General features: G+C 36.2%; 2 protein-coding genes across 2 annotated transcripts; one reads left to right on the top strand and one right to left on the bottom strand.

The window, feature by feature from the left end:
- Positions 1–1,259: 1,259 nt before the first annotated feature.
- LOC138316137 (probable RNA polymerase II nuclear localization protein SLC7A6OS) lies at positions 1,260–10,359 on the bottom strand. Its single transcript, XM_069257660.1, has 5 exons — positions 10,177–10,359; positions 4,447–4,830; positions 3,163–3,487; positions 1,977–2,054; positions 1,260–1,688 (listed from the first exon to the last, which is right to left on the bottom strand). The coding sequence occupies exons 1-5, from the start codon at positions 10,318–10,320 to the stop codon at positions 1,531–1,533; spliced, it is 1,089 nt and encodes a 362-aa protein (XP_069113761.1). The 5' UTR covers positions 10,321–10,359; the 3' UTR covers positions 1,260–1,530.
- A 197-nt stretch (positions 10,360–10,556) lies between these two features.
- Positions 10,557–25,398, top strand: LOC138316132 (mitochondrial inner membrane protein OXA1L-like). The gene is made up of 9 exons (XM_069257652.1): positions 10,557–10,658; positions 15,620–15,781; positions 15,894–16,089; positions 16,759–16,902; positions 17,248–17,333; positions 17,681–17,845; positions 18,482–18,592; positions 19,103–19,283; positions 24,479–25,398. Exons 1-9 carry the CDS (start codon positions 10,569–10,571, stop codon positions 24,610–24,612), a joined length of 1,269 nt encoding a protein of 422 aa, XP_069113753.1. The 5' UTR covers positions 10,557–10,568; the 3' UTR covers positions 24,613–25,398.
- Positions 25,399–26,867: the final 1,469 nt, after the last annotated feature.

The raw sequence follows: 26,867 nt of genomic DNA, 5'->3' as shown, positions 1-26,867 counted from the left end.
TATGCTGGTCACTAAAACCTGTATAGCTGGAACCTGGTTATACAGGCTAGATATGCTGGTCACTAAAACCTGTATAGCTGGAACCTGGTTATACAGGCTAGATATGCTGGTCACTAAAACCTGTATAGATAAGTTACACTGTATAACAAGAATTTCAAATGTCCAGATTTTTCTAACAGCTTGCTGATAAAACATAAAATATATGTGCTTTGTATACTCAATGTAGACCAATGCCATTACAGCCAACAATGTATCATTATGTTAGGAGTTCATGTTTTATACTAGTGTCATTGACAGGCCTGAACTGATTATCTACAAGTTACAACATATTCAGGGGTAGACACTAACATTAGCTCATCAACCACGGGTAGACACTAACAGTAGCTCGGCAACCAGGGGTAGACACTAACAGTAGCTTGGCAACCAGGGGTAGACACTAACAGTAGCTCGGCAACCACAGGTAGACACTAACAGTAGCTCGGCAACCAGGGGTAGACACTGACAGTAGCTCGGCAACCAGGGATTGCCTAACAAAAATATCAGGCTGCCAAAATGTCAAAGTGCAGAAGCAGGGCTGGCTTCCAGGGATATTTCAGCCATGTGCATGTTTAATTTAGGAAGAAGAAATGTATGCTTTGAGATCTGCAAAATTTCTGGTCTGTATCTGGTGGATGAAGGTAATTTTCTCATGGCTGCTACATTCTCATTTCTTTATTATTATACTTTTTGAAAAACAAAATTACTATCTATTATCTCATTAATAATATATGATATATTGTCATGACTTATGAAACATATACTTTCAAATGTTTTCATATACATTTTGTTACCAAGGAGAGAACTTATATAGGCACTGCCTGTTGTTCGATCCTATTTCAACTTGTTTGTTTGAAATAAAATTTTGTTGAAAGATCTGCAAATTCAGTACCAAAATTCACTTGAATGCTGAAAATTGCATCTAGGAATTGAAAATTGAATAGGATAACAACATGGTAGTCCTCTGAGTCCATCTTCTATCAAAGCCTATGTAATATTGATTCCCGATTGCATACATTGGTATGTCAGTAAAGAGCTAAAAAGTTGACAGTTAACATGAAAAAAGACAGATATTGCACTAAGTGTTTATCAATATAGCTATGTACAACAGATTGATACTGGATGGCCATTGTTATCACAAGTCAGCAGCATGATGTAGGCATGTTGTCACAGGCAGGCCACAAACCTGCTCTACATACAGTTAAGATTAAAGACTAGAAGCGTTTTTCTTATCTTTAAAAAAAGAATTTTATTTAAATAGAATGGTTTTCGGTCATGAAATATCAAGAACTCGATCAGTAGATGCATTTTCTTGGTGTCCTGCTCAATTCCTTGAACTCAAAAGAGCCGACCCAACCTAATAAATACAGACCCTATTTACGTCTCTGTCAATTATGAGGTATGATTTTGGTACTGTAGGCGTGGACAGCTCCTCTAGACAACATACACTATGTTCTATCCTTATCAAAAGGCTTAATTAATATCAATTAATTTTCAGTCATTTTCATCGTCATCTGGATCGCTGTGACCTTCACCTTCATCCAGTTCACGACGGACTTTGCGATGGTAATTTTCGTAACTGCTTTTTGAATTCAAATGCTCGCCAAAGTATGCAGAGTCTTCGTCTTCACTAGACAGCTCATCATCGTCTTCTGTACAACAACAAAAGGACAAGACTTCAAACTCCTTTAACATGCTTATAAAAAATAATTCCAACAGTTTGGACAAAATATTCTTAAATTTTCAAGGTGATCTGTCCCGTATAGTGTACGTATTATAGATCAATGATTAATAACCCTAAAAATTACAGTTTTCTTATGTCACAAAAGGCTTGACTGCAGATCAACAAAGTACAATCCTGGCAGAATTTAAATCTATCCCTAAAGGGGATATCGGACAGGATTAACAGTAGATATACAAAGCATACTTTTAAAGCTTACCTATGTTACAGCGAGTGTGCATCCATTCGGCCAAACCTCCATCTTCAGTATCAGCAAAGGCTTGTCGCTCAATCACATCTGCAAAGAAAAACACCTGAAGTTATATATAAACAGAAATGATTATCTTATACCATTGAAGGCCATGTCATCAATGGTGTCATCAATTCTGATACATGCAGACAAGCCATGTGAAGATATGGCAATGGCAATGTTTTTTAGCATCTTGACCAAGTTTCCTGTTTAACTATTGATGTTATCAGTCATGTCATGACTCAGTCACCAAAAAAACATTCAGGGTTATTCAAGGGCAGAGATATAGATATATTTACAGTTTGCTCTGACATGGACTCAATAACCATGCTTTCTAGTATTATCATTATCAGTGTATAATGTTAGCTCAACATGCGCGGCGATTCTATTGTTACATGAATAGTCGATGGCTCGATTCCAATCAGCTGTTCAATCGAATTCGTTGACGATGACGGGAGAGAAAAAAAAAATGGGTATTTTAATAAAAAATATGCAACTGCCGCAGAGAAAAAATAATATTCATTTACTTGAAAAACTGTGATATAAGGAATAGGTGTTTATTTTGTTGAGGTTATAAGGGTATAATGATAATGGAGCCCGTGTAAATTTTATGTAACCTGGCGCCAGGGTTACATAATTTACACCTGCTCACCTGCTCCATTATCATTATACCCTCAACAAAATAAACACCTATTCCTTAAACAATACACCAAATATAAGCACGTATACACCTTTTTATTTTTAGAACAAAAATGATCTACAGGACATCACTCTTCATGTTGTTTAATTTAGTTACTAAAACCGATTTTATTTATCTTTCCTGGAAAAACCCTAAATTCTGACAGTCTGTGACGTTAACTTTTTCCACTGCTAGTCCTTTGGACTAGTTAACCCCAATATTTTACAAGTCTGGCTATTTAAACTGAAATAATCACATACCGAATGCACTCAAAATGTGTTGAAAATGCAATGGAGCACTGCAGATATAGTATTTTAAAATGATTTTAATTGATCGGGAAGCTACTAGTCCAATCGGACTAGTTCATTACAATAAACACTAGTCCGGCGGTAAAATTATTAGTCGTGGGCATCGGACTAGTGCTTAAAGTCGCAGACTGAATTCATCAATTATTGCTGGAATATATTGAAATCATACCCCCTCCATAGAAGAAATCAGTCTCCAACTGGTTATCTAGGAAGTGCGGGTCTTCATCTGGATAGTCATTCCTCCAATTGTCTTCATCGTTGCTGTCATCTTCATCTTCATACACATGCTCATCCTCTGGGTGTGGCACGTCATCATAAACAAAATCATCTCCATAGGCCTCGATTGTCAATGCACTTTCTAGAAGTTTGAAGTTGAAGTCTCTGTTATTAGTAAAATACAAGTCGTACACATATTCCTCGTCTGCTGGCTGGAGCACCTGTTCCCTCACCAGTGGGACAGAATTACAGGTGATTCCACTACTACTTTGAGATTCCTAATGTCAAAAACAAAGACAACAAAATCTGTTTAGCTGACTGAAAGGAATGAACACAATAAAGATGCTCCACCGCCTCCACTGTCTTCATACAGTAACAAAAGTTACTTACTTTTCACCATTACCACCATTGAAAAGTTTGAGCTTCTAATTTTTACTAATGAAGTACCAGTACTGATTGCGCATGCACCAAAAGCAAAATAAATTATTTGATATTATTTTTTGTGTCAATTAGACATACATATACACGATTAAACACCAATTATTGTTCAAATGATGAGTATCATTTATGCTCTGTCGGCGGTGGAGCATCTTTAAAGTAAATGGTAGGAGATGTATGTATTTAATTACAACAGATCCCAGAGAGATTTTGGTATCCACCATTGAATGAGCTACGCAAGTCAAAGGAAAGAAGAATCTTTTCTCTGTTTTTTTCTCTTTTTTTGGTTCATATTGGGAACTACATAACATCAACTTAGAGACAAAAACATATCAAAATCCAAGATAAACAACTGACAATCATGTTGCTTTAATCTCTAATCAGTCCCAGACAGTGATATATGTAACTACGGAATAGGTGAACCTACATCTGAATCTAATCTCAAAAGTGAACTGTCAGTGAATTCAAAGAAATAGTGATCAGTACTTTCTGAGAACTAAGATGGCTGCCTTCAGCCAATTTGTTGTTTGTATAACTAGGCACTAAGGGGAACCTATCAGTATGCAATTTTAATAGTCCACTATTTGATGATAGTGGGCTCAAAAAATGTCACTTTATTTTCCATCAACATTTCCATTTAGAGAACTTAAACTCATGACTAATTGCCAAAAGTTCAAGTTCATATATTAGAACACAAAGTAGTTAAACAACGAACTTCCCAATAAAGTCACAAGAACAAATATTCATTTTATCTAATTTATATATTAGCTAACAATGATATGTTTTGTAACTAAATTACCTGTAAGAGGGATTCATAAGTCTGCCTTGTACCCAGGGAACCAGATGTCTCCACATCAATTAGCCGGAACACACTAGTACTTTCACTACTGCTGGCACTAGCACCTCCTTCAGTCTTGTTTAATGTTGCTGAGCTACTATCTTCCTCTTTATGCACACTAGGTTCTTTGTTTTCTTTATTCTCTGATTCTGTTTCATCATTTGCCAAGTCTAAATTATCCAGGGCTAGAGCCCTGAAACTTGAGGTGACCTTGAACCTTGCTGCCTTTGCCTGCTGTTTGTGATTTTGTCGTGTATTATAAGCTATGTCCACATGGTGCTGTTTATATTCTTTCTGCAGCTTTTCTTTTCTAATAGCATCACGAATGTGTTTAGATACCTCATCCTGTAAATGATGTAAAAAAAATTAGCTTGACTTTGATTAAATATGTCAACAAAACTATGCCCTGGAAATTAATGCCATTATTTCACTATTCAGGACATATAGGAATGGACCGACACAATATTTTTGGTGCTTCATTTATATCTAAAAGATGTAATACTACACTGAAAAGTACATAAGTCCTTATGTAACAATATATTGCTTGAAGAAAACTTGTTTGATTATTATTTTTTAAATCGTAAAAGAAGGTTTAAAATTTGAAATATAGCTGGGTCAATATCTTGGGATTTTTATGAAATCGCGTCATGAGAAACAGTGACAAAAATTGACTTTCTGGATAAGGTTTGCATTGTAGATGATAGTTGTACAAATATCCGAGCACGATATCGATGTCGTAAAGCGAAATCACAATAGTGACTTCAAAATGCCTAAGGGTTATGTGTCCGTCACTGTTCAAGTACTCATAGATACAAGAAATAATAATACAAGAGGCCCAGAGGGCCTGTATCGCTCACCTGGTTTGTAATGCCAACTAAATACAGGTTCATTGTTTCTTTTCTGAAGGAATTCAAATATTTACCTCTAATTCCCCCATTGGGCCCCACCCCTCCTGCCCCCGGGGGATAAGAGCCAAAATTTATACAAGTTCTGTTCCCCTTCCCCCAAGGATGTTTGTGGCCAAATTTGGTCACAATCCATGCAGAACTCTAGGACAAGTAGCGATTTATAGGATTTGCCTCTATTTCCCCTATTGAGCCCTCCTCTTGCCCCCAGAGGATCAGAGCCAAAACTTATACAAGTTCTGTTCCCCTTCCCTCATGAATATTTGTGGCCAAATTTGGTTACAATCCATGCAGAACTCTATGACAAGTAGCAATTTATAGGATTTACTTCTATTTCCCATATTGGGCCCCGCCCCTCCTGCCCCCAAGGGGTCAGAGCCAAATTTTTACAAGTTCTGTTCCCCTTCCCCCATGGATGTTTGTGGCCAAATTTGGTCACAATCCATGCAGAACTCTAGGACAAGTAGCGATTTATAGGATTTACCTCTATTTCCCCTATTGAGCCCTCCTCTTGCCCCCAGAGGATCAGAGCCAAAACTTATACAAGTTCTGTTCCCCTTCCCTCATGAATATTTGTGGCCAAATTTGGTTACAATCCATGCAGAACTCTATGACAAGTAGCAATTTATAGGATTTACTTCTATTTCCCATATTGGGCCCCGCCCCTCCTGCCCCCAAGGGGTCAGAGCCAAAATTTTACAAGTTCTGTTCCCCTTCCCCCATGGATGTTTGTGGCCAAATTTGGTCACAATCCATGCAGAACTCTAGGACAAGTAGCGATTTATAGGATTTACCTCTATTTCCCCTATTGAGCCCTCCTCTTGCCCACAGAGGATCAGAGCCAAAACTTATACAAGTTCTGTTCCCCTTCCCTCGTGAATATTTGTGGCCAAATTTGGTCGCAATCCATGCAGAACTCTAGGATAAGTAGTGATTTATAGGATTTACCTCTATTTCCCCTTTTAGGGCCCGCCCCTCCTCCCCGGGGGGGTCAGAGCCAAAATTTATACAAGTTCTGTTCCCCTTCCCCCAACGATGCTTGTGGCCAAATTTATTTACAATCCATGCAGAACTCTAGGACAAGTAGCGATTTATAGGATTTACCTCTATTTCCCCTATTTGGCCCCGCCCCTCCTGCCCCCGGGGGGTCAGAGCCAAACTTTATACAAGTTCTGTTCCCCTTCCCCCAACGATGCTTGTGGCCAAATTCGGTTACAATCCATGCAGAACTCTAGGACAAGTAGCGATTTATAGGATTAACCTCTATTTCCCCTATTGGGCCCCGCCCCTCCTGCCCCTGGGGGGTCAGAGCTTAAATTTTATACAAGCTCTGTTCACCTTCCCCCAAGAATGTTTGTGACCAAATTTGGTTACAATCCATGCAGAACTCTAGGACAAGTAGCGATTTATAGGATTAATCTCTATTTCCCCTATTGGGCCCTGCCCCTCCTGCTCCCGGGGGATCAGAGCCAAAATTTATACAAGTTCTGTTCCCCTTCCCCCAAGGATCTTTGTGACCAAATTTGGTTACAATCCATGCAGAACTCTAGGACAAGTAGCGATTTATAGGATTTACCTCCATTTCCCCTATTGGGCCCCGCCCCTCCTGCCCCCGGGGGGTCAGAGCCAAAATTTATACAAATTCTGTTCCCCTTCCCCCACGGATGTTTGTGGCCAAATTTGGTTACAATCCATGCAGAACTCTAGGACAAATAGCGATTTATAGGATTTACCTCTATTTCCCCTATTGGGCCCCGCCCCTCCTGCTCGTGGGGGGGTCAGAGCCAAAATTTATACAAGTTCTGTTCCCCTTCCCCCAAGGATGTTTGTGGCCAAATTTGGTTACAATCCATGCAGAACTCTATGACAAGTAGCGATTTAAAGGAAATGTTGACGGACAGACGGACGACGGACGACGACGGACGCCACGCCATATGACATAAGCTCACTGGCCCTTCGGGCCAGGTGAGCTAAAAATATATTACATATTCTGTTTAAATAAAGATATTTGTTGAAATTTATATTTAAACAACAATTGCAGAAAGATTTGAACATATTTGTGATATTTTTTCTTGAATTTAATATGACATTGCCATTTTTTTGTTGTCATATTTTTTAAGTTTGGATATTAATCATTTTTACAATACATAATTCAATAAATCTGTTTTAAAACATGTTTCTCCATTAAAATTCATTTTTAATCTTTAAGATAAATATGAATTGCCACTAAATTATATTAGACTATTTTCCATATTTTAATCAAACTTTTGGCTAAAGTGGTCACTCCGTAATTGACTTAAGTGTAACGGGTAAACACAGCATGTGAAGGGGAAGGACAAAGTCACCACGATCTTGAGGGAAATTACAAATACAAAGAACCTAAAACAATTAATTTATTGATCAATTCAACTCTTTATATCTCAATATATCTATTTTACTTTCAGATTTCGAGAAATGTGTGTATTTAACTATGTCCTGTACCGTTACAACTTGTCTACTCCGTTACAGTTAATTATGACGTCTTTGGTACAGAAAATGTAATGGGGAGGATCGTAATGGGAATGGACATACCTAACAAATCAATGTATCTAACACGCTTAAAACATTTGACAGTACCCTGTAGCCTTGCAGATCTGAACCTTTCATCTATTTGATCAATATAAACAAAGAGAAAATATTTTTATTTCAAAAAGGGAACCAACAAACTACGAATGGTAAAGATATATCATGCTTGGCTGTTAACCTTACTTGTGATTTCTTCAAATTAACAAGGCAATATTCTACATTGGTATTATACATTTAAAAACAAAGTCTTTAAAAAGTTTGAAAGGCGCGAAATACAAAAAAAAAATAGTGGGCCGAATGAAAATATCTGGATTTTTAGTGTTGTAACGGTCATGCAATCACTGGACACAATTTCCATGTAAAATAGCAAAAATAACATTCATTATTTAGATTAGATAGTTGTTCTTAAATGTATTTCTAATACATGTCTTCTATATACGGTAGATCTAATTATTTGAAAAATTTGTTGTAATATTGTAATTTATTCAATTATAAGGATAAAAACATTGTGGACGAAATATGTCCCCTATTGAGATATTGACCCAGCTATGGGTTAAAATATATATATAGGATCATTACTGGTAATAGAAAATAATAGTGATTAATAAATATAGCAGTGTTAATTAAAGTGTCCACCTTATTATTTGTATCATGAACAAAATGTAATCAACAAGAAACATTCTGGATAAACATGTGCACATCACTTACAAGGTCTCCTGGTCCAAAAACAATATGAAATGCCAAGACGAGAACAATTAGATCTTCAATTCATATAAAATATATATTTAGACATTTTAAAAGAAATTACCAACACTTAGTACATGATGTGGCATTCTTACAAGGTTTTATTTGCCTCTATTCATATTATTCCATAAATTGTGATTACTTTTTGATCTCAATGATTCTGGATCTAATATATAGAACGAATATACGAAATGGTCCCTATGTGTCGTAGTGGAGCACTGCCTCAGAAAAGCACTTGGGCACACTTTTCTTTACTTTGTTGTAGATTTCCGATTATTTCCAGCGTATAAATGAATCTATATCTTATTTTTGTCCATAAGATACATGATGACCATTCGTAACATCTACTTAACCATTCATAAGACGTGGAATTCATAATTTGTAGACTTTATACGTATAATTTTCCTTTGAAAAGACCATCATATTTACATGTGAAAAAAATAATGTCTTGCTGTAAATTTGATATTTTATACGATTCAGTTTTAATGCCTAGCAGGTAAATGCTATAAAACAAGTAAGATAAAATGCAAAAAAATGTTTTAATAGTTTGCACAAATATTTCTTTGCCCCATTAGCACTAATAGGCACCAATTGTAGCTCTAAAGACGACACCATTATCTGTCTAAAAGTCTTTTGAGCTACAATATTGCAGCTAGATCTAATACAGAAAACACAATATATTATATTCATACTACAAGAGTCATTCTTATATAATATCTTTATTTATCCTTTTATTCAGCTTTAAATTATATCTTTTGAAATTTTGTAACGATAACTGGTAGTACCACGGTTATTCTAGTACAACTTTGACTCTTTGAATATCATATTATGTTGCAGTTCTGTTATGCAATACTTTGTCCAGTAGGCCTATAAGTACATACTCCCATAACATGAGAGTCGACTGGTCAGCCATTTTTTTATCGGACGTTACTTTGCTGACTTTCGAGACACATGACGTAATGTTCCAAAAGTGTCTCGTCGTGCTATACCTCTAACATTGTTGGAGTAGCCTAGTACAGTACTTAGGCCGTTTTCGTTTATTCGAAATAATCAGTTCGACTGTTGTAAAAGTAATTATTTAAAGTATAAATCCTGACTGACCTGCAGTTTATGATACAGCCCTGTGAGGGTTTTGTCAAAGTTCGTCTGGAAACAATATAAAATCACCAGGTCCGTCTTTAATTCATAACAAAAATCGTTTTCGATTATACGGTTTGACTTGTTGGACCAAGTTGCTCGTTTATTAATTAAAGACGGACCTGGTGATTTTACATTGTTTTCATATGAGCCTTGGCAAAGCCCTCACAGGCCTGTATCAAAGACTGCAGGTCCGTCAGAATTTACACTTGAAATAATTGCTTTAACCAACGGTCGAACCGATTGTTCCGAATAAACGAAAACGGCCCAAACGTTAGTTAAAAACATGTTCCGATATACAAATCAATTGCATCTAGAAAATCTTGCAATCTAAGCTTACTCGTGAATTGGCAGTTCCGGCGAATTTTAAACTACTTTGTAAATTGTGGTCTTCTTCGTCGTTTTTCCTTCTTTTACAAGAAACAAGGATGTTTTCAATAGGCTCGTCAGCACGCCGTCGTTTAATGCGAACTATAGTCGCCATACTTCCTTTTCTATTCCCCTCTTCTCTGACTTTATGGTATATATGACACAAAACGCAGAGGAGTGCCGATAAAATAGTCTCTAAACAAAAAAAGGTATCAAAACAATTGATATTACTGAAAAGAATCAATCATGTCAGAGCACTTTCAGTTGTAGAATATAAATTTATATATACAAATCCTTAAGTATTTTAATTGTATAATATTAGAAAATAGGATTTTTATTATGTTGTTGTTTGGAGAGTTCATCATGGCGGCCATGAGACATGTGCGGCTGCTGTCGCTAACTTCAAAATTGATTTTACGCGATTCCCTTAAATTGAATGTAACTGTTACACAGGTAAACATAATCCAATTAATGAATACGTAACAAGATTTGTAGTGTAAACTAATCACATAACGACAGTTACGTGCCACCAAGTTTATTGCTACTACATGTTATATTAGTCAACTATGAAAAAGGTCATCAGTGGTCATGACATGATGAATGTGTGATGCAGATGGTTACTGGTGAGTTGTTGAGCCCAAAGCTACATGTAAATACAGGATTATGACCTCAGAGCTTTATATATGTGTAACGGGAGCGGAGAAAATGTAGCGGCCAGACGGGGATTCGAACCAGGGACCCTCAGAACACTATCCGAGTGCTCTACCGACTGAGCTACCTGGTCACCGATGATCGACTCAGTCCAATCCCGCTACACTCCTCTCTCCTTTCTCCTTTCTCGAAGTCTTCACCCTCGAACACATACAAGACCCTTCCAAACACCACCACAGTGGGTTATTTAGTTGGGCTCAAATTTTGTAACAGGAGAGGAGAAAATGTAGCGACCAGACCGGGATTGGAACCCGGGACCGTCAGAACACAAGCCGAGTGCTCTACCGACTGAGCTACCTAGTCACCGATGATCGACCCAGTCCAATCCCGCTACACTTGTTTACATTGTTTCTACGAGATTTACTATATATTTCATCAGCATGTTGATATGCATGTACACTTTGTACATGATATCATGTTGTTAAAATAATTCGAAATAATCCAACTGGAATAGTTCAATTTTCCTTCAATTTTGTTTATACTGGCTGGTGTCATATTATCGTGAAAAAAAAGCAATTTTTCTCGATTTTTTTCTAAACGTTGTATTTAAATTTAGATTTTTAGAGTTGTAAATAAGCTTTAGTCCACAACACTTTAAATAAATAAGCTTTAAGTGAATTTATATGATATTTTACAATAAACACAGCCCTTTGAAAAAAGTCTGTCAAATAGGTTTTCGTGTCATTTTACTGAACATATTATCGTGATTTTTTTCAAAAAAATATTAAAAATAGTTACGTGTGATGGAATAAATTAAATTTGGTATCAACATAAAGATAAACATATGAACTATTTTCAAAAAATTAATTGAAGCTGCGTTTCAAAAGAGAGAAAACGTGTATTGTTTATGACATGTCAAATCGTTAGATTACGCTGACAGGGGAAATGAAGAGGTCGCCATTTACCGATCGATTTCTGGCAAAATGACAAATATTTCTCACATGTCTGTATAAATCATTAGTATTCTGAATAAATATTAAAGACATTTGAATGATTTCTGGTGGTGATTAATTATGTTAACAATAAAATAACAAATCAAATCGGCATTGTTTACTACCTTGTATTTTGTCGTCTGGTCAAAAGTGCTTGAGTGACCCCGATCAGCGTTCTTTTCTTAGATTTAATTACCTCCCTTACAACTTTGGTTTTTTGAATGCTGTTTTCTGTCATCAGAGGAAGCAGACGATATATAAATCAGGACGATTTTTTTAGAATTAAACCGATATCATGCATTCCCCCTGGCTAATGTTGTACTTGTGAGGCAAGATTTACTGAAATTTGGTATTTTTATGTTAAAAATTTAATTTTCTTCTAAATTTGAAAATATTGTTGGTAATATTGGTAGGTGTCATCTTTCTAAACACAAAACCGTTTAAAAAGCGCATTCAGTGTAACCTGCCAATCAAAATCACGATAATATGTTCTTCACAATAATATGTCGCCAACCAGTATAGGCTTTGCCATGTTATCAAAAATGCACAGGAATCTATGCTGTTGACGTCGTCTTCAGGCGTCAAGTTCTCAGGTTGGGCACATGTTTTTATATTGCAAAAGTTAAGAATGTTATTTACTATCAAACTTGATAATCTAAATGCATTATTAACTTACATTGTATTTAATATATGTTTAATACCTATATCATAACAGTTCCGATTATTTGGTTCAAGGAATGTACTAATACAGTATATATAAAATAGTAATGTACCTGTTTCATTTCACTTGTGTTTTTCCATTGTATTGTATATAAATTGTTATCATAAGCATGTTATGTATTTTTTATGATTTATGTCAATTTGTTTGTGTTTATATAACGAGGGCCATATGGAAGATTAGCTCCATGCTAAATATGCCACCCTCAATAAATAAAGTATTATCATTATTATTATTTATTGCTATTATAGCGATATATAACTACAATGTATAATAGCTATACAAAAATGATGAAAAACAACATTTTCGAAGATAAAAATGCTTCCACGCAAAGCCGACCCCCGAAACTTGCAGTGGTTGTTTATAACGATCATTCAGACAAATTGAAAACAGTTTTGGTCAGGTATAATTAAGCTAATTAAGTTAATTATTGCTCTATTGTTTCGAATGAAAAGTGGTTGCATAGTTTTCAAATGATCCGTATAAACAATCCCTGTAAGTTTCGGGCATTGGTTTTGCATGCAAACAATTTTATCTCCAAAAATGTTATTTTTCGTCAGTTTTGTAAAGCTATAATTAGCTATATATCGCTATAATAGCAATAAATAAACATGTGCCCAACCTTATTCTGTGACGTCACTGCTGACGATGCCGTGCACTTGAGAACACACAGATTATATCTTTTTGACCAGTGCATTTATTGCGTCTGTCTTGTCTATGTATAACTATCTAAAGCTATTTCTAATAATTTCGTACTAAAAATTTCAGATCTCGTCTCCCATGGTAGGTGGTTAAAGAGTGTAAGGATGACCTCAGGTAATTGTGTTTTGTCTGTCGTCATCAGCCATGCACCGTCAGTAATCTTTTCACATTTTAAACTTCTTCTAAAGTTCCACCAGTAGCTATATATATATAGGATTGAGCTGAGTGAGAGCGAAACCTGCCTGATATTATCTTGAAATATGATCATAACCAAGTGTTGTTATTTTCGAGTTTGATCTGAAATACAAGATGGCTGCCACAATCATGAATATACATTTTGAACTTCTTTTCAAGTTCTAGCTACCTATGCAATTTAGCTGAAACTTGCCTGACATGGTCCCGACCAAGTGTAATTTCTCAGGTCAATTCGAAATCCAAGATGGCCACCACAGAAAAACACATTTTGATCTTCTTCTAAAGTTCTACCAGTGTGATTAAGCTGAAACTTTACTGAAATGATCCTGATATGGACCTGATCAATTGTTGTTATTTCTAGGGTTGATCCAAAATCCAAGATGGCAACTACAGTCATCATCTTGGAAACACATTTTGAACTTTTTCTCAAATAAAAAATGGGCACAAAAATGGGCACCAAAATCACCATCTTGAAAAACTGTATTTCTTTTTCTATTCAACTGATTCCAAGGTTGTCAAATGACCGTTACAGCCCTTGGGCCTCTTGTTTCTGCTAGCAAAATATATTCTGAACATGAAATCTGGTGATTTTACATCATAGATGTATTTTTACTTTCAGACTTCTTACCCGGTACTTCTTATATTTGTGTAAAGTGGAACTTAAAATGGTCATAGCTTTTTAGCGCATCATCATCAGATGTGGGCTATTCAAATCACTTTTCGTCCATGGTCCGTCCTTCCATCCGTCCGTCCTTCAGTTAACAATTCTTGTAATCGCTATTTCTCAGAGAGAACTGAAGGGATTATTCTCAATTTTCATATGTATGTTCCCCTATAGCCCTTGTTGTGCATATTACGTTTGGGGATCGATCGGTCAACAAGATGGCCGCCAGACAGCCATTTTGGAATTGATAGTTAATGTTGTTACTGCTATTTCATAGAAAATACTGAAGAGATCTTTCTTAAATTCCATTTGTAGGTTCCCCTGGGGCTACAGTTTCACATTTTACGTCTTGGGACCGATCGTTTAACAAGATGGCCCCCAGGCCGCGATCTTGGATTATGGTAGCTGAAGTTTGTTATTAGGGCCCCGCATCGAGATGCGGGTGCCCTATAGTAATCAGGTTGTCTGTCCGTCTGTCCGTCCGTCCGTCCGTCTGTCCGTTTTTTTTCTTTTGCACATTAATGATGGAAGGGAGTGGAGTATTTTCCCCATATTTTACACGATGATTCCCCATCCATCCTAAATCTGCTTGGTAATTTTTCAGGCTGAAATTAAATTAAAAAATCGGCCATCTTGGATTTTAACATTTAAAAAAATCACAATGTTGTTGCTCTTAACTGATAAACATTTTGTTATAACATTATGATGCAAAGTTGTTCAGAATTAAACAAGGAGTAGACTGTCCAAAGGTAAGGTCATGGGCCAAGGTTACTAAGTCAAAGGTCAAGGTCAAATTTAAAAAAAAAAATTCTCATGAACATTTTGCTACAACATTTATAATGAAGCAGAGTTGTTCAGAATTAAACAAGAAGTCAACTCACCAAAGTTTTGACTGACCAAAGGTAAGATCATGGGGTCACTGCATCAAAGGTTGTGGACACATTTTCCATTTTTGGACTTATTAACAATTTGTTATGACATAATAAATAAAATTATTCATTGCTTAATATATTAATTAAAGTCAATATGATTTGAATCAAAATGGCTACATGATATGATTAGAATCAAAAAGGCTGCAAATCAGTCATCTTGGCACGTCAGACACATAGCGGGGCCCTTTCTGACGTGTCAGTGTTCTAGTTGCTACTTCTCAAAAAGTACTGCAGTGATCTGTCTCAAATTACATATGTAGGTTCCCCTTGGGGCCTAGTTGTGCATAGTGCATTTTGGGACCGATCGGTCAACAAGATGGCTGAAGCTTGCAAAGTAAAGAAAAGTTCTGCATGTCAGTTGTCAGACATAGATCAATCTTTTGGCGCAAAGATTCCTCTCCAGGGATCTCTTGTTGATAAAAAGTGCTGATTGTTTGAGAAGGAGACCAAGAGTTTAGTTATAATGGTCCAGGAAGTATGCACCTTTTCCCTTTTCTAAGTCATCAATTTTTCTGCATTAATTCAATTAAAATGTATTGTTTTTTGTCTTTTTCTTTCAGAATTTCTCCAAAAGATGCTTGCATGCATATGGTTCATCCCTTGTCCAGCCGCATTCTACCAGCCTTCATTTATTAAAGAGATCGCGTCGGACCCCTCTATGGAGTGTTTGTGCAGTGCAGCGTCACAATAGCACAGACACAAACTCACCCGAACTTTTAACGGTATGTTGAAATTTTCATTGTTTATTGAAAATTACAAGTTAACATGATTGGTTCTTTTCTGTTTTGACCTGATCAATACCTAACCAAACACTTCTTGTTGTTATTTTTTTAGGATCAAGACAGTTACATTCCCACACCCCCAGACTTGCCATCCTATGTTGATGTGTCTGAACTGCCACTCAATGCTCTAGGGGAACCATCACTACAGAGCTTAGGCCTTGGCAGTAACTGGCCACCAGGCCTTTACCAACAAAGTCTAGAATTTTTACATGTTGAAGGACTTCCATGGGTTGGAGCCATAGCTTTAAGTAGGTATTATGTGCACTGATATTAATTAATATAACAATTTCCTGGTCTCCTTTTTCCTGTACAAGTATGGGTACTAGTTATAGCTACAGGTAACACATAAAGAAACATGTGAAAAATCTATTATTAAGTTAAAAAGACAAAAAGCAGAAATATCAAGACTGAAAGTTATATGTTCAGTAACTGGGCAAAATGTTTTAGATGCTATCTTTTCATCAGTAATTTATTAAAAATCATCAGGTTTGGTGAATTAAGCTGTGAAAGTCATTCAAATGGACATAGAATCATGTATGATGCCTTTTAAACATTAGTTGCAACACAGAATTTATGCACTGTAAATTTCTTGATTTTATGCTTTATGTATTCTTAGGTGGAAACATACCTGCATAAATCACTTTACAATTACAAATAATACTGTAAAAATTGAAATGAAATTGTAGACCACAACTTGGCTTCATGGTCTGGCCGTATGTACTCATTTTGCTTTTGCTGCACTGCAGATTTAAAACTAATGATTGTTATGCAATACTGCCAAAATTGATTCGTGAGCATGAAAATTATGACACATATAACTTACTAAAAAATAAGTGTAGGAGAAAAAAGTAGCTACCAGTATATTAATGATATAATATGTTGATTTAGTTTAGTAATACTTTTTATTTGTGTTCCAGTCACCATAGCTGTGAGATTAGCAATGTTTCCCCTGAATGTGATGGTGGTGAGAAATGCTGCAAAAACCCAAAATGTAGCTCCAAGACTTTCAGTAATCAATGACAAAATAATGAAAGCAAATAAAACTGGAAATAGGCTCGCATGTAAGTATGATAGTGTAACATGTTATTGTGTAAAATATAAATGTACATGTATACAAAGTACATGTATCTATCGTAAAAGACATCGTTTGTCCATATTGCAAGAAAAAATAAAATATCAGTCAATGATAGATAGGCATTAAAAAAAAACAAATCAAACAATAGAATGTCAAAGTAAAAGTCAAAATATCAATGTACATATAACACAAGGCAATATTATTTTATCTACTGGTATTTCCGAAATAAACATTGACAACAGTTTATGTCTGTTCAAGTTAAACACAACTTAATGAAGCAAGGGGATTTAATTTATAATGTATATGTTAAGCAGTGTACCTATCATTTCAGTGATGAAACATAATGAGGAATTGAGGGAATTAATGAAAAAAGAGAATGTAAACCCACTAAAGAACTTTGCTGTTATATTTGCCCAGGTATGTTATCAGTCATTATATTTAAATCTATATCAATTAATCTTAATTTTCTTTTGGTTACCTCAAGAAAGTGTTACCGGTAATGATGGTTTTTGTCAAATTAATTATCTTTATTGGTAATATACATGTGTGTTTATTTGTCTGCCTAATTCAGTCATACTAACCTTGAACAGTGATTATAGATTGCAAACAAGAAGTGCCTTTATGGTTGAATCAAAATGAGTTTAGGGATGAACATTTGCACATAGGAAATCCAGTGATGACAAAGGTTATGAATGAATCTGTTTCACAACTTGTGCCTGAAATGTATCTTATATAATCTTCTTTGTAACCTTGTGTTTTTTTAGGCGCCAGTATTTATGACCGTGTTCACAGGCCTGAGAGGAATGACCAATCTGCCAGTTGAAAGTATGAAGACTGGCGGCCTGTGGTGGTTCACAGACATAACAGTTCCAGATCCTTTGTTTGTCCTGCCCATGCTCACCGCCGGCACATTATATATGACACTCAGGGTATAATGTTAAACACAAGTAGAGATTATACTTTCAGACTGTTAATGCATTTATTCATGAACAGAGTGAAAATAGTATGTTGGTAGTGGTTATGCACATGTACACAGATGTCTTAAAAAGTTATATATGCCGTAATTTTCATACTTGTGAATCAAGAAGATGTTTTACAAGTAATGTTTTATTCCTTTCCAAATTAAAGTTACCAACATTCTGAGAATTTCAATACTTACAACACATATGTAACAGAATGCATGATTTGATATAAACAAATCACTGGATCTGCCAGGATCAAACTTGGGGCATCTGGGTTACTAGTCTGATGCTCAACCAATTGAGTTTAAGAGAAAGTTCTCTCTAGCCAAGAGGTATATAGTGGCTAGTATTTACCGCAGGGTTACACATAGGTTTAAGTTTACAAGTACTAATGAGAGCTGAAAATGGTTTTTGCCAAAAAATCATCATATTGACATCTATCCGTCCTTCTGTTAACATTATTGACATCTATCCGTCCTTCTGTTAACATTATTGACATCTATCCGTCCTTCTGTTAACATTATTGACATCTATCCGTCCTTCTGTTAAAATTATTGACATCTATCATATAAGGATTAATATTACAATGCTGTACGTTTGTAGCTTGGAGCAGAAACTGGTGTGGGATTGAATGATGTCATGAACAAAAGGATGAAGCTGTTGACACAAGTTCTTCCCCTTATTACACTAGTCCTTATAGCCAAGTTCCCTTCGGTAAGTTTTTCTTTTATTAACACCAGTCCTCATGTTCTCCACGAGTTCCGCTCATCAATTAAATCATCAAAGCCAAGTTTCCCCCATTAAATATAATATCTCACATCAATTTACTCATCAAAGCGAAGTTCACCACAATGAATGTGTTCTGGTAACTCTAGTACTGTGCTCATAACACAGTTTTAGAAAATCTTCCCCTTTTTACCATCATATTACAACTTTGTGTCATAATGTCTAATGTTTATATATTATGTCTTATTGTAAGATTTAATGACACAAATTTGAGGAGTCAAAGTTTATATATACATACACAATGGCAGTCAAAAATCACTTAAGTGCAAAGATTATATGTGAAGAGTTAATTTAGTTATCATTAATCATTAAACAAATACAACACAAAATTGAATGAATTCCAAACAGTGATGCTGTGTTTAGCTTCTGAACTTTATTCTTTTGTTATGTATGCATTCATGGGAGAAAATGTTAAGAAAATTCCTGTCTTGATTTCAGGCACTCTGTTTTTACTGGTTAACATCAAATGTGTTCTCCCTAGTAATGAAACTATTCTTCAACATAAAACCTGTCCGCAAATATTTTGACATACCGGATGCAGTGAGCACACCCTCAGTTGTGGAGCAACCTGGAGAAAAACCCAGCAAGAAAAGGGGATTTGTGGAGACTTTCCAGGAAGGTTTGTATATATCAAGACTTTACAGAAATGTTTGTATCCACGGAGACTTTACATGGATGTTTGTATCCATGGAGACTTAACAGGAAGGTTTGTATCCACGGAGACTTACTAGGAAGGCTTGGATCCATGAAGACTTACTACAAAGGTTTGTATCCATGGAGACTTACTACAAAGGTTTGTATCCATGGAGACTTACCAGGAAGGTTTGTATCCATGGAGACTTACTAGGAAGGTTTGTATCCATGGAGACTTACTAGGAAGGTTTGTATCCATGGAGACTTTACAGGAAGGTTTGTATCCATGAGACTTACCAGGAAGGTTTGTATCCATGTAGACTTACTAGGAAGGTTTGTATCCATGAGACTTACCAGGAAGGTTTGTATCCATGGAGACTTACTAGGAAGGTTTGTATCCATGGAGACTTACTAGGAAGGTTTGTATCCATGAGACTTACTAGGAAGGTTTGTATCCATGTAGACTTACTAGGAAGGTTTGTATCCATGTAGACTTACTAGGAAGGTTTGTATCCATGGAGACTTACCAGGAAGGTTTGTATCCATGAGACTTACCAGGAAGGTTTGTATCCATGGAGACTTACTAGGAAGGTTTGTATCCATGGAGACTTACTAGGAAGGTTTGTATCCATGGAAACTTTACAGGAAGGTTTGTATCCATGAGACTTACCAGGAAGGGTTGTATCCATGTAGACTCACTAGGAAGATTTGTATCCATGGAGACTTTACAGGAAGGTTTGTATCCATGGAGACTTACCAGGAAGGTTTGTATCCATGGAGACTTTACAGGAAGATTTGTATACATGGAGACTTACCAGGAAGGCTTGTATCAATGGAAATTAACAGGGATATTTGTATCCATGGAGACTTACTTCAAAGGTTTGTATCCATGGAGACTTTACAGGAAGGTTTGTATCCATGGAGACTTTACAGGAAGGTTTGTATCCATGGAGACTTACTACAAAGGTTTGTATCCATGGAGACTTACCAGGAAGGTTTGTATCCATAGAGACTTTACAGGGATATTTGTGTCCATGGAGACTTTACAGGAAGGTGTGTATCCATGGAGACTGTACAGGATTGTTTGTATCCATGGAGACTTTTCATACAAAGATGGAATAAGAGTACAATATAATATTTTATTATTTTTTACAATTGCTTATTTTTTCATAAATAGAACTGCGACCATACTTATATTCCAGGAAATCACAACAAGAGATCCCAGTTTATTTTTTATCCCCCGCCCAACGAAGTTGGCGGGGGATATACAAATGGGTTCCGTTCGTCCGTCTGTCCATACGAATGGTTTCCGGAGCATAACTCTAAAACCAGTAGAGATATTTCCATGAAATTTCATACACACATTGGTCTTATGGTCTAGTAGTGCCTTTTGCTATTTTTAGGTTTTCATTTTTTGCATTTTTTCTGTAACCATGGAAATGTTGCTGAAAATATCATATTTTTGTACCAGGTTCGTTTCCGGAGCATAACTCTAAAACCAGAAGAGATATTTCCACGAAACTTCATAGACACATTGGCCTTATGGTCTAGTAGTGCCTTTTGCTATTTTAAGGTTTTCACTTTTTGTACTTTTTCTGTAACCATGGAAACATTGCTGAAAATGGCAGATTTTTGTGTAAGAATCGTTTCCGGAGCACAACTCTAAAACCAGCAGAGATATTTCCATGAAACTTCATAGACACATTGTTCTTATGGTCTAGTAGTGCCTTTTGCTATTTTTAGGTTTTCATTTTTTGTACCTTTTCCGTAACCATGGAAACATTGCTGAAAGTATCATATTTTTGTACCAGGTTCATTTCCGCAGCATAACTGGAAAACTGGTTGAGATATATGCACGGAACTCCATAGGCACATTAGTCTTATGGTCTAGTAGTGCCTTTTGCTATTTTAACGTTTTCACTTTTTGTACTGTTCTCTGTAACCATGGAAACATTGCTGAAAATGGCAGATTTTTGTGTAAGAATCGTTTCTGGAGCACAACTCTAAAACCAGCAGAGATATTTCCATGAAACTTCATAGACACATTGGCCTTATGGTCTAGTAGTGCCTTTTGCTATTTTTAGGTTTTCATTTTTTGCATTTTTTCTGTAACCATGGAAATATTGCTGAAAATATCATATTTTTGTACCAGGTTCGTTTCCGGAGCATAACTCTAAAACCAGAAGAGATATTTCCACGAAACTTCATAGACACATTGGCCTTATGGTCTAGTAGTGCCTTTTGCTATTTTTAGGTTTTCATTTTTTGCATTTTTTCTGTAACCATGGAAATATTGCTGAAAATATCATATTTTTGTACCAGGTTCGTTTCCGGAGCATAACTCTAAAACCAGAAGAGATATTTCCACGAAACTTCATAGACACATTGGCCTTATGGTCTAGTAGTGCCTTTTGCTATTTTAAGGTTTTCACTTTTTGTACTTTTTCTGTAACCATGGAAACATTGCTGAAAATGGCAGATTTTTGTGTAAGAATCGTTTCCGGAGCACAACTCTAAAACCAGCAGAGATATTTCCATGAAACTTCATAGACACATTGTTCTTATGGTCTAGTAGTGCCTTTTGCTATTTTTAGGTTTTCATTTTTTGTACCTTTTCCGTAACCATGGAAACATTGCTGAAAGTATCATATTTTTGTACCAGGTTCGTTTCCGCAGCATAACTGGAAAACTGGTTGAGATATATGCACGGAACTCCATAGGCACATTAGTCTTATGGTCTAGTAGTGCCTTTTGCTATTTTAACGTTTTCACTTTTTGTACTGTTCTCTGTAACCATGGAAACATTGCTGAAAATGGCAGATTTTTGTGTAAGAATCGTTTCTGGAGCACAACTCTAAAACCAGCAGAGATATTTCCATGAAACTTCATAGACACATTGGCCTTATGGTCTAGTAGTGCCTTTTGCTATTTTTAGGTTTTCATTTTTTGCATTTTTTCTGTAACCATGGAAATATTGCTGAAAATATCATATTTTTGTACCAGGTTCGTTTCCGGAGCATAACTCTAAAACCAGAAGAGATATTTCCACGAAACTTCATAGACACATTGGCCTTATGGTCTAGTAGTGCCTTTTGCTATTTTTAGGTTTTCATTTTTTGCATTTTTTCTGTAACCATGGAAATATTGCTGAAAATATCATATTTTTGTACCAGGTTCGTTTCCGGAGCATAACTCTAAAAACCAGAAGAGATATTTCCACGAAACTTCATAGACACATTGGCCTTATGGTCTAGTAGTGCCTTTTGCTATTTTAAGGTTTTCACTTTTTGTACTTTTTCTGTAACCATGGAAACATTGCTGAAAATGGCAGATTTTTGTGTAAGAATCGTTTCCGGAGCACAACTCTAAAACCAGCAGAGATATTTCCATGAAACTTCATAGACACATTGTTCTTATGGTCTAGTAGTGCCTTTTGCTATTTTTAGGTTTTCATTTTTTGTACCTTTTCCGTAACCATGGAAACATTGCTGAAAATATCATATTTTTGTACCAGGTTCGTTTCCGCAGCATAACTGGAAAACTGGTTGAGATATATGCACGGAACTCCATAGGCACATTAGTCTTATGGTCTAGTAGTGCCTTTTGCTATTTTAACGTTTTCACTTTTTGTACTGTTTTCTGTAACCATGGAAACATTGCTGAAAATGGCAGATTTTTGTGTAAGAATCGTTTCTGGAGCACAACTCTAAAACCAGCAGAGATATTTCCATGAAACTTCATAGACACATTGTTCTTATGGTCTAGTAGTGCCTTTTGCTCTTTTTAGGTTTTCACTTTTTGTGCTTTTTTCTGTAACCATAGAAACATTGCTGAAAATATCATATTTTTGTAGCAGGTTCATTTCCGGAGCATAACTCTAAAACCAGCAGAGATATTTCCACTTCATAGACACATTCATTTTATGGTCTAGTAGTACCTTTTGCTATTTTTAGGTTTTCATTTTTTGCAATTTTTCCTGTTTTTTTTCATACACATAAGTCTCCACAATCAAACTTACTTCAGCTTTTATATATCTCCATTGGCGGGGGATCTGAATGACTATGTCCTTGTTCATAAATAAAACTGCGACCATACTTATGTCCCAGGAAATCACAACAAGAGATCCGAGAGGGATCTTGGCGCCCACCAAAGAATGATTTATGTCTGACAAATGAAAGAGGGATCTTTTCTCTGCTTTTCAAACTTAAATTTCTTTTCTCTGCTTTTCAAACTTAAACTATCAAAATCCAAGATGGTGGCCAGTTGGCTATCTTGTTTACTAATCGGTCCCAAAATGCAATAGGCAGAACTAGGGCCCTAGAAAAACCTGCAGATAAAATTTGTGAAATAGCGTTAACAAGCTTAAACTACCAAAATCCAAGATGGCTGCCTCTCAGCCATCTTGTTGACTGATCGAACCCAAAATGAAATTGGCACAACTGGAACGCTTGGGATAATACATGTACACTACATATGAAATTTGAGACAGATTCCTCAGTTCTTTCTGAGAAATAGCTGTACAAACTTCAACTACCAAAATCCAAGATGGCGGCCAGTCGGCCATCTTGTTGACTGATCAGTACCAAAATGCAAATATGCGCAACTGGGGCCTTAGGGAAAGCTACATATGAAATTTGAGATAGATCCCTTCAGTACTTTCTGAGAAATGGCGATAACTATCAAAATCCAAGATGGCTGCCTGGCGCCCATCTTATTGACTGGTCGGTTCCAAAATGCAATATGCACAACTAGGGCAACCTACAGATGAAATTTGAGAATTATCCCGTGAGTACTTTCTGAGAAATAGCAGTAACAAATTTTAAGTATTAAAATCCAAGATGGCTGCCTGGCGGCCATCTTGTTGACCAATCAGTCCCAAAATGCAATATGCACAACTAGGGCCCTAGGGGAACCTACATGTAAAAGTTGAGATGATTCCATCAGCATTTTTGAGAAATAGCGGTAACAAGAATTATTAACGGACGGAAGGACAGACGGAAGGACCATGGAAGAAAAGGGATTTGAATAGCCCACCATCTGATGATGGTGAGCTAAAAACATAATACCCGTGAAAATTACCAGCTACAATTTATGTGTAATAAAGCTACATTAGTTACTTATGTAAGGTTCTCTACGTATGGAACAGGGATTTAAATATTTCATTAACATTTGCATTGACAGGAGTAAGGATATCAGAAAAGGTTCTGGAGTATGAATCTAGAAAGCAAGTCGGAGCAATGACATTCAAGGACGATCAAACCAAGACACCAACGTCTACAAAAAAGAGTACAGTGAAACAAGAAAAGGGATCCTGATGTTTTATTATGTAAAGTAAGGACAAAAGTTTTACATTCAGAAGAACCTTGTCAGTCTCGCTACAGAGTGATATGTATGTTAAAGTTAAAAGATAACTTAAAATGTGGAGAGAGTGTGCAAGTCTCACTGCAGTGTGATATGTATTATAGTGACAACAGTTGTCAACTTTACATGTATAGAGACAGAGAGGTAAAGGGTAACTTTTTGGTTATGACATGGTAAAAATGATGACCCCAACGATAAGGAAACAATATTCTAAGTAGAGTTGATGTTTGAGTTTACAACTACAGTATGCTGTGTACTACAGGATGTAATCACAGTTGTTGTAGTTGAACTTCCATTAAGTACATATGTATGTAAGGGTGAGAATGTTAGATTTCTGTTTGGTAGATCTGCTGTGATATGTTTATAGAGTAACTGTAATGAACAAAGAGAGTGTTCAGCCTTCCTGAGAGATAAATCTAAGTTATATGTAGTACATCAAAAACAAGTATATAAATATGGAATGTAGAACCCCACTCCAAAAGATGTGACAGGTCGCATATCTATAGGTTAACTGATAGTGGTGCAGCAGTATGTGTGTGTGTATTGTGTAGTATGTAAGATTGATTGAGGTATTTATTATGTGTTGTTTGTTATATATCTATATTATTTGAATTTTAATAGCTTGTATGGACATGGTTAATACAAGTATGTATGTACATATACATGTGCATGTATGTACAATTGATTTAAAGGTTTATAATATTGTTTAAAGAGAATAAAAGGGGAAAAAACCAAAAGATTGATACAATTCCTTTTAACTATTTCACAAATTAAAACACGTTTTTAACAAATAAAAAATTAATTTAGTTTTGAATCAATTAAAATACTGTAATATACAAGGTGCCAGAGATATTTTCAGATGAGGTAAAAGTGTAATGTAGTACCGCTCAAGAAACAAAAGTAATTGCTACAAAATACAGAAAACTTTAAAAATGAGTACATAACTAATAATATGAAACAAGAGATCCCAGAGGGATCTTGGTGCCCACCAAAGAATGATCTATATGTGACAAAGGAAAGATGGATCTTTTCTCTGCTTTTCAAACTTTTTCAAACATACTACATATAAAATTTGAGACAGATCGCTTCAGTACCTTTTGAGAAATAGCGGTAACAAACTTCAACTATCAAAATCCAAGATGACTCCTTGGCGGCCATCTTGTTGATCAATCGGTTCCAAATCACAATATGCACAACTAGGGCCCCAGGGGAACCTACATGTGAAATTTGAGAAAGATCTATTCAATACTCTCTGAGAAATAGCGATAACAAACTTTGAATATAAAAATCCAAGATGGCTGCCTGGCAGCAATTTTGTTGACCGATCGGTCCCAAATCACAATATGCACAACTAGGGCCCTAGGGGAACCTACATATGAATTTTGAGACAGATCCCTTCAGTGCTTTCTGAGAAATAGCGATAACAAACTTTGAATAACACAATCCAAGATGGCTGCCTGGCGGCCATCTTGTTGACTGATCGGTCCCAAAATGCAATATGCACAACTAGGTCCCTAGGGGAACCTACATATGAAATTTGAGGCAGATCCCTTCAGTACTATCTGAGAAATAGCCATAACAAACTTTAACTATCAAAATCCAAGATGGCGGCCTGGCGGCCATCTTGTTCACCGATTGGTCCAAAAATGCAATATGCACAACAAGGGCCCTAGGGGAACCTACATCTTAAATTTGAGAAAGATCCCTTCAGCACTTTTTGAGAAATAGGGATATCAAACCTTAACTATCAAAATCCAAGATGGCCGCCTTGCGGCCATCTTGTTTTTCCCATTAGCCTCAAAATCTGTATGGCACAAAAAGGGACCAAGGGTAACCTCCCTGTGAAGTTTGAACAAAATTCCTTCAGTAGTTCTCAAGAAATATCGATAACAAACTTCAACTGCCAAAATCAAAGATGGCTGCCTGGCGGCCATCTTGTTTTTCCGATCAGCCTCAAAATCTGTATGGCACAACTAGGGGCCAAGGGTAACCTTCGTGTGAAGTTTGAACAAAAGCCCTTCAGTAGTTCTCAAGAAATATCGATAACAAACTTCAACTGCCAAAATCAAAGATGGCTGCCTGGCGGCCATCTTGTTTTTCCGATCAGCCTCAAAATCTGTATGGCACAACTAGGGGCCAAGGGTAACCTTCGTGTGAAGTTTGAACAAAATCCCTTCAGTAGTTCTCAAGAAATATCGATAACAAACTT

This window comes from Argopecten irradians, chromosome 2, assembly GCF_041381155.1.
Source record: "Argopecten irradians isolate NY chromosome 2, Ai_NY, whole genome shotgun sequence".
Classification (NCBI taxonomy): Eukaryota; Metazoa; Mollusca; class Bivalvia; order Pectinida; family Pectinidae; genus Argopecten; species Argopecten irradians.
Note: the sequence above shows the minus strand (reverse complement) of the source record. Positions and strands in the feature narration are given on the sequence as shown.

Excerpts from the sequence above, each read along its gene's own strand:
- LOC138316132 (XM_069257652.1), top strand. The coding sequence starts at position 10,569 with ATGGCGGCCATGAGACATGTGCGGCTGCTGTCGCTAACTTCAAAATTG. Across the intron at positions 17,846-18,481 it reads CATTATATATGACACTCAGG|CTTGGAGCAGAAACTGGTGT; the intron begins GTATAATGTTAA and ends GTACGTTTGTAG. Across the intron at positions 18,593-19,102 it reads TTATAGCCAAGTTCCCTTCG|GCACTCTGTTTTTACTGGTT; the intron begins GTAAGTTTTTCT and ends TCTTGATTTCAG.
- LOC138316137 (XM_069257660.1), bottom strand. The coding sequence starts at position 10,320 with ATGGCGACTATAGTTCGCATTAAACGACGGCGTGCTGACGAGCCTATT. Across the intron at positions 4,831-10,176 it reads CCGGAACTGCCAATTCACGA|GATGAGGTATCTAAACACAT; the intron begins GTAAGCTTAGAT and ends CATCATTTACAG. Across the intron at positions 3,488-4,446 it reads CTTATGAATCCCTCTTACAG|GAATCTCAAAGTAGTAGTGG; the intron begins GTAATTTAGTTA and ends TTTTGACATTAG.